At 48.3% G+C, this 13,165-nt stretch overlaps 1 protein-coding gene across 1 annotated transcript in view; it reads right to left on the minus strand.

The window, feature by feature from the left end:
* The window catches only part of MVB12B (multivesicular body subunit 12B), a 187,024-nt gene that overhangs the window by 120,902 nt on the left and 52,957 nt on the right, over positions 1 to 13,165 (minus strand). The window contains exons 3-4 of the mRNA XM_046022416.1: positions 7,088 to 7,195; positions 2,186 to 2,282 (exon numbers count right to left, since the gene is read on the minus strand). Coding sequence (XP_045878372.1) covers positions 2,186 to 2,282; positions 7,088 to 7,195 — 205 coding nt within the window. The remainder of the gene's footprint in view (positions 1 to 2,185; positions 2,283 to 7,087; positions 7,196 to 13,165) is intronic.

Consider the following 13,165-nt stretch of genomic DNA (forward strand, 5'->3'; position numbering starts at 1 on the left):
CAATTTAAAATGCCAGAGGATCAGAATAGACATTTCTCTGCAGAAGATATACAAACGGCCAGCAAACACACAAAACTCTGCTCAACACCATTAACCATCAGGAAATGCAAGTCAAAATCATGAGGGACCACTTTGTGCCCAGTAAGACAGACAGAAGAGTAACAAGTGTCAGCGGAGACGCGACTCACAGGCGCCCTCACACACTGTGGGTGGGTATGTAAAATGGTGCTGCTCCTTTGAAAAAACGGTCTGGCAGCTCCTCTAGAAGGTAAATAGTTACCATAAGACTCTGGCAGTTCCACTCCTAGGTCTGGCCCCACGAGCAATGAAAACACATGTCCCCACAAAAGCCTGAAGGTGAATGTTCACAGCAGCACTAGTCACAACAGCCCGAAGTGGAAGCAACCCGAATGTCCTCCAGCTGAGTGGATCAGCAAGACGCAGGAGTCCGTACAACAGACTCTGATTTGGCAATAGCGAGGCATGAAGTACTGACCCACACCACAACATGGACCTGCCTTGAAAACATCACGCCTTGAGAAAGAAGCCCATCACGACAGACCACATGCTGTTGGATCCCATTTACATGGAATGTCCAGAATAGGCAAGTCCGTAGGGAAAGGAGATCAGTCAGTGGTTGTCCAGGGCTGGGAAGGGGTGGATAGGGGAGGGTTAGAGAGAAATGGGGAGTGGTGGCCAATGGGTGTAGGGTTTGAGGGGTGGGTGTGTGATGAAATGTTCTAAAATATCAATTGTGGTAATAGTCACACAACTCTGGGAATACCTTAAAAACCACTGAATTGTATCTCTTAAAGGGGTAAATTAATGGTATGTGAATTATATCTCAATAGAACTGATACCAGCCACACCTGATGCATAAATACATCAAATCTATCTGTAAAAGGCACTTAACCACATGCCATGACAGGGCTGCATGGTGGTAAATGCTAGGGCTAGAGTCAGACTCCCATGTGTCCTCTCGCGATGCCCCCGCTTCCAGATGCGTGACCGTGGATAAGTTCTTTAAACCCTCAGCACTTACTGTGTCCCACTTTCCTCACATGGGATGGGTATGACAACACCCATCTCCAAACGGGGTCCCCTGGAGAGCCAGTGATGTCAGGTACGTAAAGCATTTACCAGGGACTTAGCGCCCGGTACGTCACCTACCACGTACCAGCTAGCATGAGTAGTAGCTGAAGCATAGGATAACAAGTAAAAGCACAATGTCCAGAAGTGAGAGGACTACAAGGAAAATAAAAACATGCAATACAACGGACTCAGCTCGTCTCGTGAAAAGAACGGCTGTGCGGCTTCTGTGTAGTTACACCCAGTCTGGTCTGTACGAAATGCTAGCGAGAAAACAGCGGATTATGGGTCCAATGGCTAACCATGGAAACACAAGGTCTGCGTGACAGAGAATGAGATACAGGATTTCATAAATGAATCATGTGTAATAAAGGAAGGGTTCCTTGTCTTTGTTTTTCACGTACTATTTCACTGCTGGCGCCATCCTAAAATTGGTGACAGTAATTAAAAATAAAACAAGTTAAGCTGAATCAGAATGAGGAGGCTCAAATATCCAGAGGTTTTCCGGCATGATTTCAGAGCCGACAGGCATGACATGATCCCTCCAGGATCCTGAAGGAGCTTCGGCTGATCAGTGATTTTGCTTCTGCTCACCGTGGTTCGGGATCTGAGCAGACCCTCAAATTCGAGCCTGTGTCCTCTAATGCGCAGTCTTTCTGGTTCTGCTTTTCTCGTGTGCTCCATGAGCCAAAAATAAGGACAGTATTGCACTTATATTCCTTGGACGTCTTTGATTTTTTTTTTTTCCTTTTGTTTGTGGGTCTTGTGCTAAGCTTGGCTTCCGCGACACCAGAGGATGGACCGAGCGGGGACGGCAACCAGTCTCACCGGTCCGTTCCTGAGCGAGCCGAGTCAGCAGGGAGCACGTTCTAAGAGAAAAGGATATTCTGCTCATTTGCATGCTGCTTCCCAGAGCGCCACAAACTCCTCAGAGAACCAAGTCAGGCATACCGCACAAGCAGGAGGGTTTAGTCACGGGCGTGCAGCAAGGCCCCCTAAAATGTTCCCGAAGAAAAATGCACACACAAACCATCTAAAAATATACCTGGAGGAAGAAAAGTCCCATTGTGACGCGTGGTACTAAAGGGAGACTCACGTGTGTCCATCGTCTCCTGAATTGGGATGAAGCCTACAGGCAGAGTGTCCTTGATGTCAATGAGCTTCATATCCACTAACACGTTCCCTAAATGACTCTTGGGAAGAAAGAAAAGAGACACAGACTATTAATCTGAACAGCCCTGTGGTGGGTTTGCCATTTTGGCTTCGAGATGCATATTTAACACAATGACTCATGCAGCTTTACGACAGCAGGTTAATTAGAGTAGGTGCCATTTAATGTTCCCCAGCGGCTACGCAGGGACTCGGGGGGCCCCCGGGAAGGAGCTTCATCGGCCGCACCTCCACGCCACTCACTCGGACACGGCTCTGGTTAGCTAGACGGCGACCTGGGAGACGCTCAAGACAGAACCCAGCAGAGGGCAGCTGCGCGTGCTTCCTGGGACCAGGCTGCCACTCGGCCTGCAGCATGGGAGGCACATTCCCGGGGCAGTCACTGCGGCAGGAGAGAGCTGCGTGCGAACCCTCCCGAGAACCAGTCTCACTCCTACGTGATGGCCCATCTGCGTACTACACACCTTTCGGTTGCTAGATACAATTCTGTAAAATCCTAGGAATCGTCAACTCATACAGACTGGAAAGCCCTGCTGCCTCCATATCACACATCTACTAAAATGACACGCACAAGGGCCTCTTAAAGTCTCTACCTAGTGGTAGCGTAGGGGGTCCACAGTGCGCGCTTTCTGTAACCAGTGCAAAAATATTTTCTGAAGACAGCATGCACCGTCATGTAATTGCACAACAGCACCCTCTGTAAACACACCGGCATTTGCAGCCCATGGTTCTGGTTGAAACGCTCTGTGCCAACACTAGCCTGGACGGCCGATCAGGGACTTCTTACCCTCTGAACTCTGCACTATTATCTCTCTTGGCTGCTCTCTCTTTTCTTCCCTACCGATTGGTAATGGCCCATGTGTGAGGTTCTTTCTTCATATCTGTCTCCCCATGACAGTTCAAGAGCCACGAGGACCAAAACTGTCTGTTGCTACTAGATACCCAAGCTTAGCACACTTCTCGGCACACAGTAGGTGTTCAATTATTACCTACCTTAATTATTACCTACTAAAATATACCTACTGAATAGCGTAATGTTTTGGGGGTACATTTTCAACTGGGTGGGCCAGAGCTGGAAATCAAATTGGATTTGCTTATATGACAAACTATAACAATAAAAATGGAAGTATACTTCATAAATACATTATAAACCCGAAAGTGCACAAATGAAATAAATTCTTCAAACTTCACTATGAAGGTCACTGTGTCAAATGTCAACTGTGACCGGGCTTTTATGGCCCTGTTGTCACAAACCCGTTTCCTTCTTTCATACCTCTCGCATTTGACGACTATTTTCTATTATTACATTTCAGGTAGCTTGGTCTCGGGGAAACAATGCACGGCTCGGCGCCGCACGTGGAAAGCGGAACCTTACTAATGCAGAATAAATCTCTGACTGTGTAGAAGAGGTTTGAACCGTTAACCTAACTTGAAAACATCAGCTGCTTTCAGAATTGCCTGATCTAATCTATCATAATTTTTTTCTTTCCTGGCAGTTGCTTTTCCATGTCATCGCTGCTTTCTGCATTGAGAAATTAACAACTGGGTATGTTTTCCTGCCCCGTAGATGGATGGGCATTCATCAATATCCTTCTCAAATGTCTTCTACTTGACAAGTTGGGTTTTACACAAGTCAACTGCAAACCACTTAGCGACCTCACCCTCCACACTCTACAAATGTCCCTGATCATAAAACCAGAACATCAGTGCTGTGGCCATTAAAAAAAAAAAAAAAAAAGGCATCGAGAACCCTCCCACGCATACAAAATGGGACGCTGCACTGTCCAAGCTTCCCGCAGCCCAAGTGCGGTCCCTCCGCACACGGGGCTGCTGCTCTACTGGGTTTAATACGGTGGGTCTACGACATCATTAATTTTGCTTGTTCCTCTCCCCTCCCCCATCCCGTGCTCTCTTTCATTTCCTCCTCATAAATATGAAGAACGTATTCCCAATCCTTGTTGAGCAAATGATTCATGCCGAAAGCCCAATATGCACTGACTCAGGGTATTTATACTGTCTCTGGTAGCCAGTATTTGCTAGTATACTGTAATTATTTCTGACAACCTTGCATTTAAGGTAGCCACAGATAACCAACTTAATATTCAAATGTTCATAAATCCTTCTGTTTAATATCCTCCCTACCTAATCTATGTACATTATTATTACAGGTAATGCAGAAAGTACAGGGCATGAAAAGTGCAATTAATCTCGATCCTTCCCCAGGAAGCAATGTCACTCCAAAGCCAGGTTTCTGTATTAATAGCATTACTGGGGGAAAGGAATTTAGGTTCCAAAGGACTATCCCCAAACTCCTACACTGGGAGTCTCAAGCTGCCTAATTAAGAATCTGTCCAGTCTTGAGATCCCACATCCCTCCTCTACAGTTGTAAAAATATACGCTATGCAAAGTCCTGGTTGTGACAGCAGGGCCGGGACAGACCGGCTGTAGTGGATTAAAATATATGCCCGTTCCTACTGTGCTCCTGGGCTGGCAAGTGGGTCCCTGCCACCCCCCTGAATGGATCCCTCTGGGTCTCACTAAAGGACTCAGTCGTTCTTCTTCTGAAAACAGAATGCACTGACTTTCCGTCCTCCTTCAGAGGGGAGGCAGAGACCTCCCCCACCGTCCTCATCCTCCTCCCCCAGTCCCTCCCCACACCCTGCCCCACCACACCCCGCCCGCATGGGGTAAGGCTTACAAATGAGCGTTCAACACCATCTCTTTCTGTTCAACAAATGCCGATGAACTCGATATACTTTCTACAATATGTTTATGCAGGACACCCCAAAGTAGCAAGTACTGGTGACTGCTGTCATTTTTAGACTTGTCACTGTCCCCAGCTCCAAGGGATCAGGGCTCTTTTGGCCTAGACTACCAATACCCCACAGCTTTCAGGGGAAGTGCAAAACAAATGCCCAAAACACAAAACAAAACAAAACCAAAAAACCCCCAAAAAACCCAGAAATCAAAAACAATCAAAGGGATCGTGGCTGTCCTGTGAGGCCACAGTCAGGAACTGCAGCTTCAGGCAGAAGAGGTGGGGCTGAGCAGAGATCAGTAACGAAGGCCAATGCCATGCCAGTGCCAGGAGATCACCGGGCACAGTGAGTTGTTCAAATCCGTGGACTTCGTCCTGGCTTCCCCGAGCAGCAGTGAAGACACTGACCTGCGCAGAGGGGCAGCCAGGAGACAGAACAGAGGTGACGGAAGCTAAAAATATCAACAGTTTCAAAAACAGGTTTGGGTCAACTCCAGGGACAAAGGGGCGCAAGAGTGCCCTGCGTGTGGGTATGGATGCAGGGGCAGAGGAGGCAGGGGCGGAGGGGTGGGGTGGGAACTACCCCTAACTGCTGCAGCTCCCAGCTGGAAAGGCAACCCAGCTTCCAGACTGTTCCTCAGCGTTTCCTTGGGCTGCACGATGAGCCCCAGGGACCTGCTCAGGCTCATTACAGGCTCAGCAGCCACCTTCTCGCCTATATGAGAAGGATTTCTAGTGTTTAGTGTGAGGACTGTCCCTGCCCCATTAGAAACTCTGTACGTTACAGCAAGCATATATTACTCTCATAATTAGGGGGAAAAACTAAAGCAATGACTTCTCCCCCAGTCCTGAATACATCAGGAATAATTTTCCTAACAAAGACTTATCAGTAAACAACAGGAACGGCTGGCGGAAGAGAGCGCCAGTCAGAGGACCACGTGACTGCCTGCATCCAGACAACACTGACGGGCCACACAAGGGCCCTGGGATAGGACCATGGGCTGTGTCATATGTGATGGGGATGAAAACTTACTGTTCCCCTTTCACGCTTCTGAATGAAGATGTCTGAAAATTTTTTTTCTTTTTAAACCACGAGCATATATCACTGACATAATAAAATTTGTAAAAATAAATTAAAAACATTCCTCCTGCTTTTTTTTTTTTTTTTTTTTTTTTTTTGCATTAGGAAGAGCCAATAACATTTAGGCCAAAAATAATATGTCACCCCTGAAAATGAAAAGCTGACTGCTCCGTGTTTGGGGCTAGGGAAGACAGGTGACCTTGGACAAGCACAAAAACTCTCTGATCTCAAGAAAGGACCTAATTCTTCCAAGAGATGGTCTGAGGATGGGAGAGGCTTATTCACAGAGTGCCAAGGACAGGCCTCCTTCCCAGTCCATCTGTGCAAATCCTCATGAAAGCTACTTCCCTTTTTTTCTAAGCTGCTGGTAAAAACATTCTACTGGAAAAGCCTTAATAGATAGCTTTAGAATGTCCTAATTTATGGGCCCAAGAGTTCAGAACAGCCTACTGAAAGAAACCTGTACACGTGGCAGATACCTACCTGCGGAAACAATGAAATGTCAAACGTCACAGAGACTCAGGGAGAAAGTCAGTCATTTTGGAAACAAGGCGGTGTCTGGGGAAGGAAGGGATCGTCGAGCATCCTTCCAGTTCAGCTTCTGCGTGCTGGCCAGCTTTAAATCCAGCTTTAAATCCAGCCATACCGGCAAACGCTCACGTCCACACCACCCTGTGATTTGTGACTTACAGGAAGGCTAGGCAAATGAGGGCCGGGGGAGAAATTTCCTGGTTCCCTTTTGAGAACACATTTTAATGGAATTCACTGTACACTGGAGTACGAGGTTAATAATACTGTTAATAAATGAAACACAGTGCGAGCTGCTGATTCTACCCAGTTCGCTCAAACCACAGATTAATATGGCAATGAAAATAAACCACCACAACAACAACAAAAAAAAAGAAAGAAAGAAAGAAAGAGGAAATTTCAACCAAGCAAGTAAATGCCTTGTGCTCAGGTGGCAAATGGAGGCCATGGCTACACTTACATTTTCTTTGGAAAACGATCTCGTGAAACACAGGTATCTGGTAACCTTGGACTTAAATAAGCCGTCTTTCCAGAGGTCAGCATCCACACCATCTGCTGTCTGTGCGACCTGCGCCGGAGAGACAGAAGAGGAGCGCAGGTAAGGCGGGCTGGGGCCGAAGGTGGACGCGGGAAGCTTCTCCGTACCTGCGCCAATTAACATTGGGCCGAACTCTCCTGGCATCTCATTAGTTCATTTCACCAGACACCGGGAAGAGACTTTCCGAAAGGGGAAAAGGGAGAGTGTGAAAAATACAACTTCTAAAAATACTGTCCCCAGGGAAGCCATTGATTAAAGACACCCTGACAAAAACGGTTCTAATGAGAAAAGAGCAACTTTGGTTGCAATGGACCAAGGAGGGATTGGAGAAGTCAGCACATTAAGTCACTCATTACCACTTACTCAGGGGACGGGAGAGGGGGCAGAAAAAGGCCCAATGGGGTATGAAATGCCACCTGAGAGGGGCGTCGCCTGCGGGGAGCTGCCTGCTCCAGGACCCTGGAGCCAGCCAGGGTGCTTTGTCCATGGGACCCTGGTGGGGACCTGGGGCAGGGTGCCAGGGAAACTCGCTCCTCGCTGTGTCTTCTCCCTACCAGCTCTGTGAGGGGTACCCAAGGTCGGAAACTGTCTCATGATAGAAAAATAAAAAAGATTCAGCTCCTTGTTTGTAGTCTCACTAAGAAACCATTTTCCTGTGCGTGGCTAGAGAGGTGTTCCTCTCAGGAGCATCCAAGCATGAAGCCAGCCTTGATCTGAGTCTTAAAGGACCTGTGTACTGGCTGGGGGCGGGGGGCCTCGCACGAAGGCCCCTGCTTTGGGGCTAAGAGTGGACAAGGAGACTGGAGAGCGGGGGAGAAAGGGTTGGACGAGGGCAGCACTGCCCCCATCTCCTTCCAGACGGCTGTCTTCCCGGCCTGTCAGGCACGCTCTTCTTTCTCACCCAGCAGCCAGACGGGACGGCACTACTGGCCCAGGGTCTGTGGCTGGCACCCCCAGGGGACACAGCCAGGAAGACGGAGGGAGCAGCACCCCATTTCTGCTCTCTGCCGTCTCCCCGGTTGTCCTGTTGAGGTTTAGAATTTGGGGTGCAATCCCTGATCTGACAAATGGCTGAAAGCACCTCCGCGCTTTGCAGGAAAACTGCCTTGATTCAGCCCCGGCCCGTATACACGCGCCACAGCATGCCAATGGCCTCGGGCTGTCACGAGTGCAGGGGGATGGGGGCGTGCTGGACTGAGACGCTGCCGGACATCCCCGGGGCCCCCATAGCCATGTTCTCTGAGGCTGCCTCAGAGAGGCCCAAAGGCCAACTGACAAAAGAAAAATGCTTTTTCCCCCCACTCCAAACTGAACAATTGTAAATTAGCAAATGCAGCATTAGAAAAAAGTCCTTATGCTACATTTGCAAATATGTTTGACCTGAAACCTGGAGGAAGAATGGTATGGGGATAATCTCGGGAACCACTGGCTCCAAGTACGTCACCCCCATGGAAAGACATGACACAGAACGGCATCAGGCCTCATCAGCACTTTCCCCCACAAATGTCCTCCATCGAGTTTCTTCGAAGACATGAGATTTCAGGCAATGGCACTAACTCTCTGCCACCAAGGATCCCCTTTGTCGGTTTACTCCTGTGGATTCCAAGTTTTGAAAGATTTTTTTGTTTCCCCAAGTGTCCTTTTCCTGTACTTCCTCAATTTTAGGCCGTAGTCATTTGGGAATCACCCATGGATTTCAAGAATAATGCTTCAGGAAAAAAGAATAGAATGTCAAAAGGTACAGATCTATTTCAAGATGCATTCCAGTTTCAGAGTCATTAAGATGTGAAAATAAAAGATGCTATCGGAATAAAGAAATAAGGGAACCTATATGGTTTCTCTAATACTAAATATTTTATTTTTGATAATTAAAAAAAAAAAAAGAGTCTGCAGAACACTGGAAGGCTGTGGAATCCCACGCTGGGACCTCAGAAGACAGAGCTGTCTTTAACCTCCCACCAGAAAAGGAATGGAGCTCAGAAGGGCTCTCCCGGGTATATGGGAATTCCACTGGGGGGGTAGGTGTGCCCTTGGTCAAGACTATTGTTTCCAAGGCTTGAGCATAGTGGTTCCCTCTGCTTTCCCCACTGTCTGAATTTTCTTTTTTCTGGGTGAGAAGACACCTCACTGTGATAGAGAGGCCAGGGCAAGCGTGTAAAGAGAAAAAGCTCGCAGTGGGCCTGCCCCTTCCTCAGAGGCCCAGGCAGGGGCAACCCTCCAGCTCGCACTGGCGGAGCATTAAAAATAGACCACCAAGGGCCTGGCTTTGCCCTGAGGCCACAACTCATTTGCAGTGAAGGAGAAATGTGTAACCCCCTCCAAGCTCACCTCCGAGGGGAGGTGAGGAGGGTGGTGAGGAGGGTGGTGAGAAAGAGCGTGAACAAGCACAAGCTCGTGCCTGCACGTGTGTGTGCGTGTGTGTGTGTGCATGTGTGTAGAATGCAGAGCTGCCCAAAGCCTGGACCCACACAGGGGATGGACTGAAGCAAGGCGTGAGAAGGTCCGGGGTCCTAGATCAACAGGAGCACTAGAGAAGTGGGCCTGAAAGCCGGGCATTCCCAGCCTTGCCTTCCCCAGAACACCCAGAAACTTTTTTCCCACTCAGTCACAGAAAGGTGTTTACTAATCTTAATTCCTCCTGTCCCAAGTTAGATGAGCTAATGATCTACAAGTTAAGCTATATATGAGGCTGGTGCTGCACAGGCCTCCATGCAGAAATTCACATCTCCACTCTGACCATGAGACCCCAGAGGCCAGCCTCTGAATCCGGGATGGGAGAGGCCATGGGGAGGTGGGCCGAGGGCTGCAGGAAGTGGTGCTCTAAGTGCAGCACAGCCCATAAAATTAAGAGGTAGACTTGAACTTGACACCTGGTGGCTGAAGCAAGCCCCTCCTCCTGGGGGCACTTTGGTTAGAGATGATGTACGCACAAAACATCTACCTTAGTGGACTCCAGGGAGCATCCACAAAGCCCAGCTCACGTGTCTGTACTGGGAATGAAGACATCTAGTCAAACCAAACCTTCAAAATGAGATCATGCTACATCAAGACTCAAAAAGTCCTAAACTGTCACACGGGTTCAGCTGGTCCTCTGGGAGTTCTTCTTCAACTCTGGGATTATATCTTGTTTTCAAACACAAATTACAGGCATGTGCAACGAATGTTTACCTGCCCTCTGCTATCCTGCCCCTGGATTATAAGCTTCACAAGGAAAATGGCGGCCCTTATCTCTTCCCTTCAATAAGTACAGCGCCTGATACGTATGCGCTCAATCAAAACTTGTTAAAGGAATGAAAGATTCAGCCATTAAATCAGGAGCAAAATGTGAAAAGCTATACACCTTGCTAGCGCCCCAAGTAAGGTAATCTAAAAAAATTTTTTTAAAGATTTTATTTTTTTATTTATTTGAGAGAGAGGGGCGGGGAGGGGAGGAGTAGAAACTGAGGGACAAGCAGACGCCACACTGAACACAGAGCCCAACACGGGGCTTGATCCGACGACTCTGAGATCATGACCTGAGCCAAAATCCAGAGTCAGATGCTTAACTGACTGAGCCATCCAGGCACCCTGATAATCAAATATTTTAAAAGGAAGTTTCCAGGATCTAATCCCTTGAGCTGAATATATCCCCTTCAGAATCCCCGCTCTGTGAGGCCACACACCATTTCAACAAGGAGGTCCATTAGTCTTCTGGTCATCTTGCTGGTACGCTGCCCTGTTCCCCGACACGCACACACTCATGCTTCTCTCTCACACGCACTCACTCTCACATGCCCACACCCTGTCTTCCCAGCATCTCCCTGGGTCCAGGAGCTGCTTCTGGGGAGGAGGAGGTGGGCAGTGACAGACTGAACGCATGGGTTTGTCTCCCTTCTCTGCCAATACGCATCTCAAATGACAGCCGTGTGCGGAAGGTATGAGCCCCCAAAATGAAGAGCAAGAGAAGAGTGTGATGCCAGAGAGATGCCAACAACTGCCTGGAGACGTGGACGGTGAAAGGCTGGGCTTTAGTGAGTGGAGGGGGTGACATCTCAGGCCCGGGAGGGGCTAATGATCTGCCCCCCAGCCCCTGGGCCCCAGAGCCACCAGATTCCATTGGGGGGAGGGTGGGGGTCGTGGGGGTGTGTGTGAGTTTCCAGCTGAAACAGGAAGATCTGAACGTGGTCTAGAAACACAGCAGTTACACTCCCAGATCCCCATCCCCCACTCAGATGCGTTTTCTCCAGAAATGGAACCAGTAAGGCTCAGGGCTCCAGAACACCAGGAGGAAGTAGATTACAGACTGAAAAGGGGGGGGGGTAACCATGCACACTGCACGGTGGGCCCTCCCCCTCCCCACCCCCACCTGCTACCACCAGGCTTATTCTCCTTCCTGCTGCCAGCACCTCACAGCTAGGGGTATCCCCTAAGCGCTGGATATGGAAGGATTTGTCTCTGGAGACACTAAAGACTGCCAGAGAGCTGATCAGCATACCCGGGCCCCGGGTCTCCTGCTACAAAAGCTGCTTCCCAGCTCCTTCACCCTGGGAGCCACCCACCAGCCCACAGCCCCATTCCTGGCCCTCCAACCACACCGACTAGTGTCTCCCTCTTAAATATAAACGGACAACAAAGGACCACCAGGTGCTGGCGTAAGTCTCCAACACGAAAGACAGGGTCCGCACCAGAATGGGCACTTGAAGGTAGCACAGATAGTAGGAGGAAACGTTAAAGTTAAGGGACAAACGACCAAGCCCATAATGCATGTAACTGCAACTACCAAACAAGAATGGAATATTGTGAAAAAATTCTAAAGGATCAATTTAAGAATAATATAAAGAGCCTAGAAATAAAAATGTTATAGATAAAATGAAAATTTTAAAAAAATACTGGAGGAGAAAATTGAGGAACTCTCTTAGAAAGTAAAATACAAAGATGAGATAAGCTATATAGGAAAGAAAAAACATCAGGACAACGTCCAGCTAATGCAATCTCCAGAAAAGAAATAAAAAAACAGAGGAGAAGGTGAGTGTACCTATTAAAGAGGCCTTGGATGTCCTAGCACAGGGAATGAAAAAGTCTCAAAGCAAATCAAGAGAGAATCCCACCAAATTTCAGAGAAATAAAGCATTTTTAAAACTTCCAGAGAGAAGTGACAGGTCACATACAAAGGAATGCAAATCGGAAGGCATCAGACTTCTCTGACGCTGAACGCTAAATAAGAGGAAAAACATCTGTAAAATTCTGGGGGAGGAGTGCCTGGAGGCTTCAGCTGATGGAGCCTCTGCCTTTGCTTCTGGTCCTGATCCTGGAGTCCAGGAATGGAGCCCTGCACTAAGCTTCTTGCTTAGGGTGGAGTCTGCTTCCGCCCCTCCCCAGCTTGCTAGTGATCGGTCTCTATTTCTCCCGGAAATAAATAAAATCTTAAAAAAAAAAAAAATTCTGAGGGGAGATGAACCATGAGAGACTATGGACTCTGAAAAACAACCTGAGGGTTTTGAAGGGGCGGGGGGTGGGAGGTTGGGGAACCAGGTGGAGGGTAATAGAGAGGGCACGTATTGCATGGAGCACTGGGTGTGGTGCAAAAACAATGAGTACTGTTACGCTGAAAATAAATAAATAAATTCAAAAAAATCACACACAAAAAAAATTCTGGGGAATTCTGGAATTCTCTACCTAAGCCAATTAATCGTGAGGGCAGAATAAAGACCATTGCGGATGTGCAAGAAGTTAAGAAATTAATCTCCCATCGGGCCTTTCTTGGGAACCTACTGGAAAATGCATCAGCAAAACTGGGGATGAAATCAATGAAGAGGAAACCACGAACCCCAGGAAACAGATCCTGCACAGGACGGTGAAGAGAGGGCAGCAGTGTGCTGGGGCCTAGACACAACACGAGGAAAAGAAGAGAAGGCCATGGCGGGCCATCCGCGGGAGGAAGGGACAAGAGAGTTTTCGGAATTGTACTTGAGTCCTGGGAAGAAATACAGATGGGCGTGTGACAGGGGTACTGGAACATTT

Source organism: Meles meles, chromosome 11, assembly GCF_922984935.1.
Source record: "Meles meles chromosome 11, mMelMel3.1 paternal haplotype, whole genome shotgun sequence".
Classification (NCBI taxonomy): Eukaryota; Metazoa; Chordata; class Mammalia; order Carnivora; family Mustelidae; genus Meles; species Meles meles.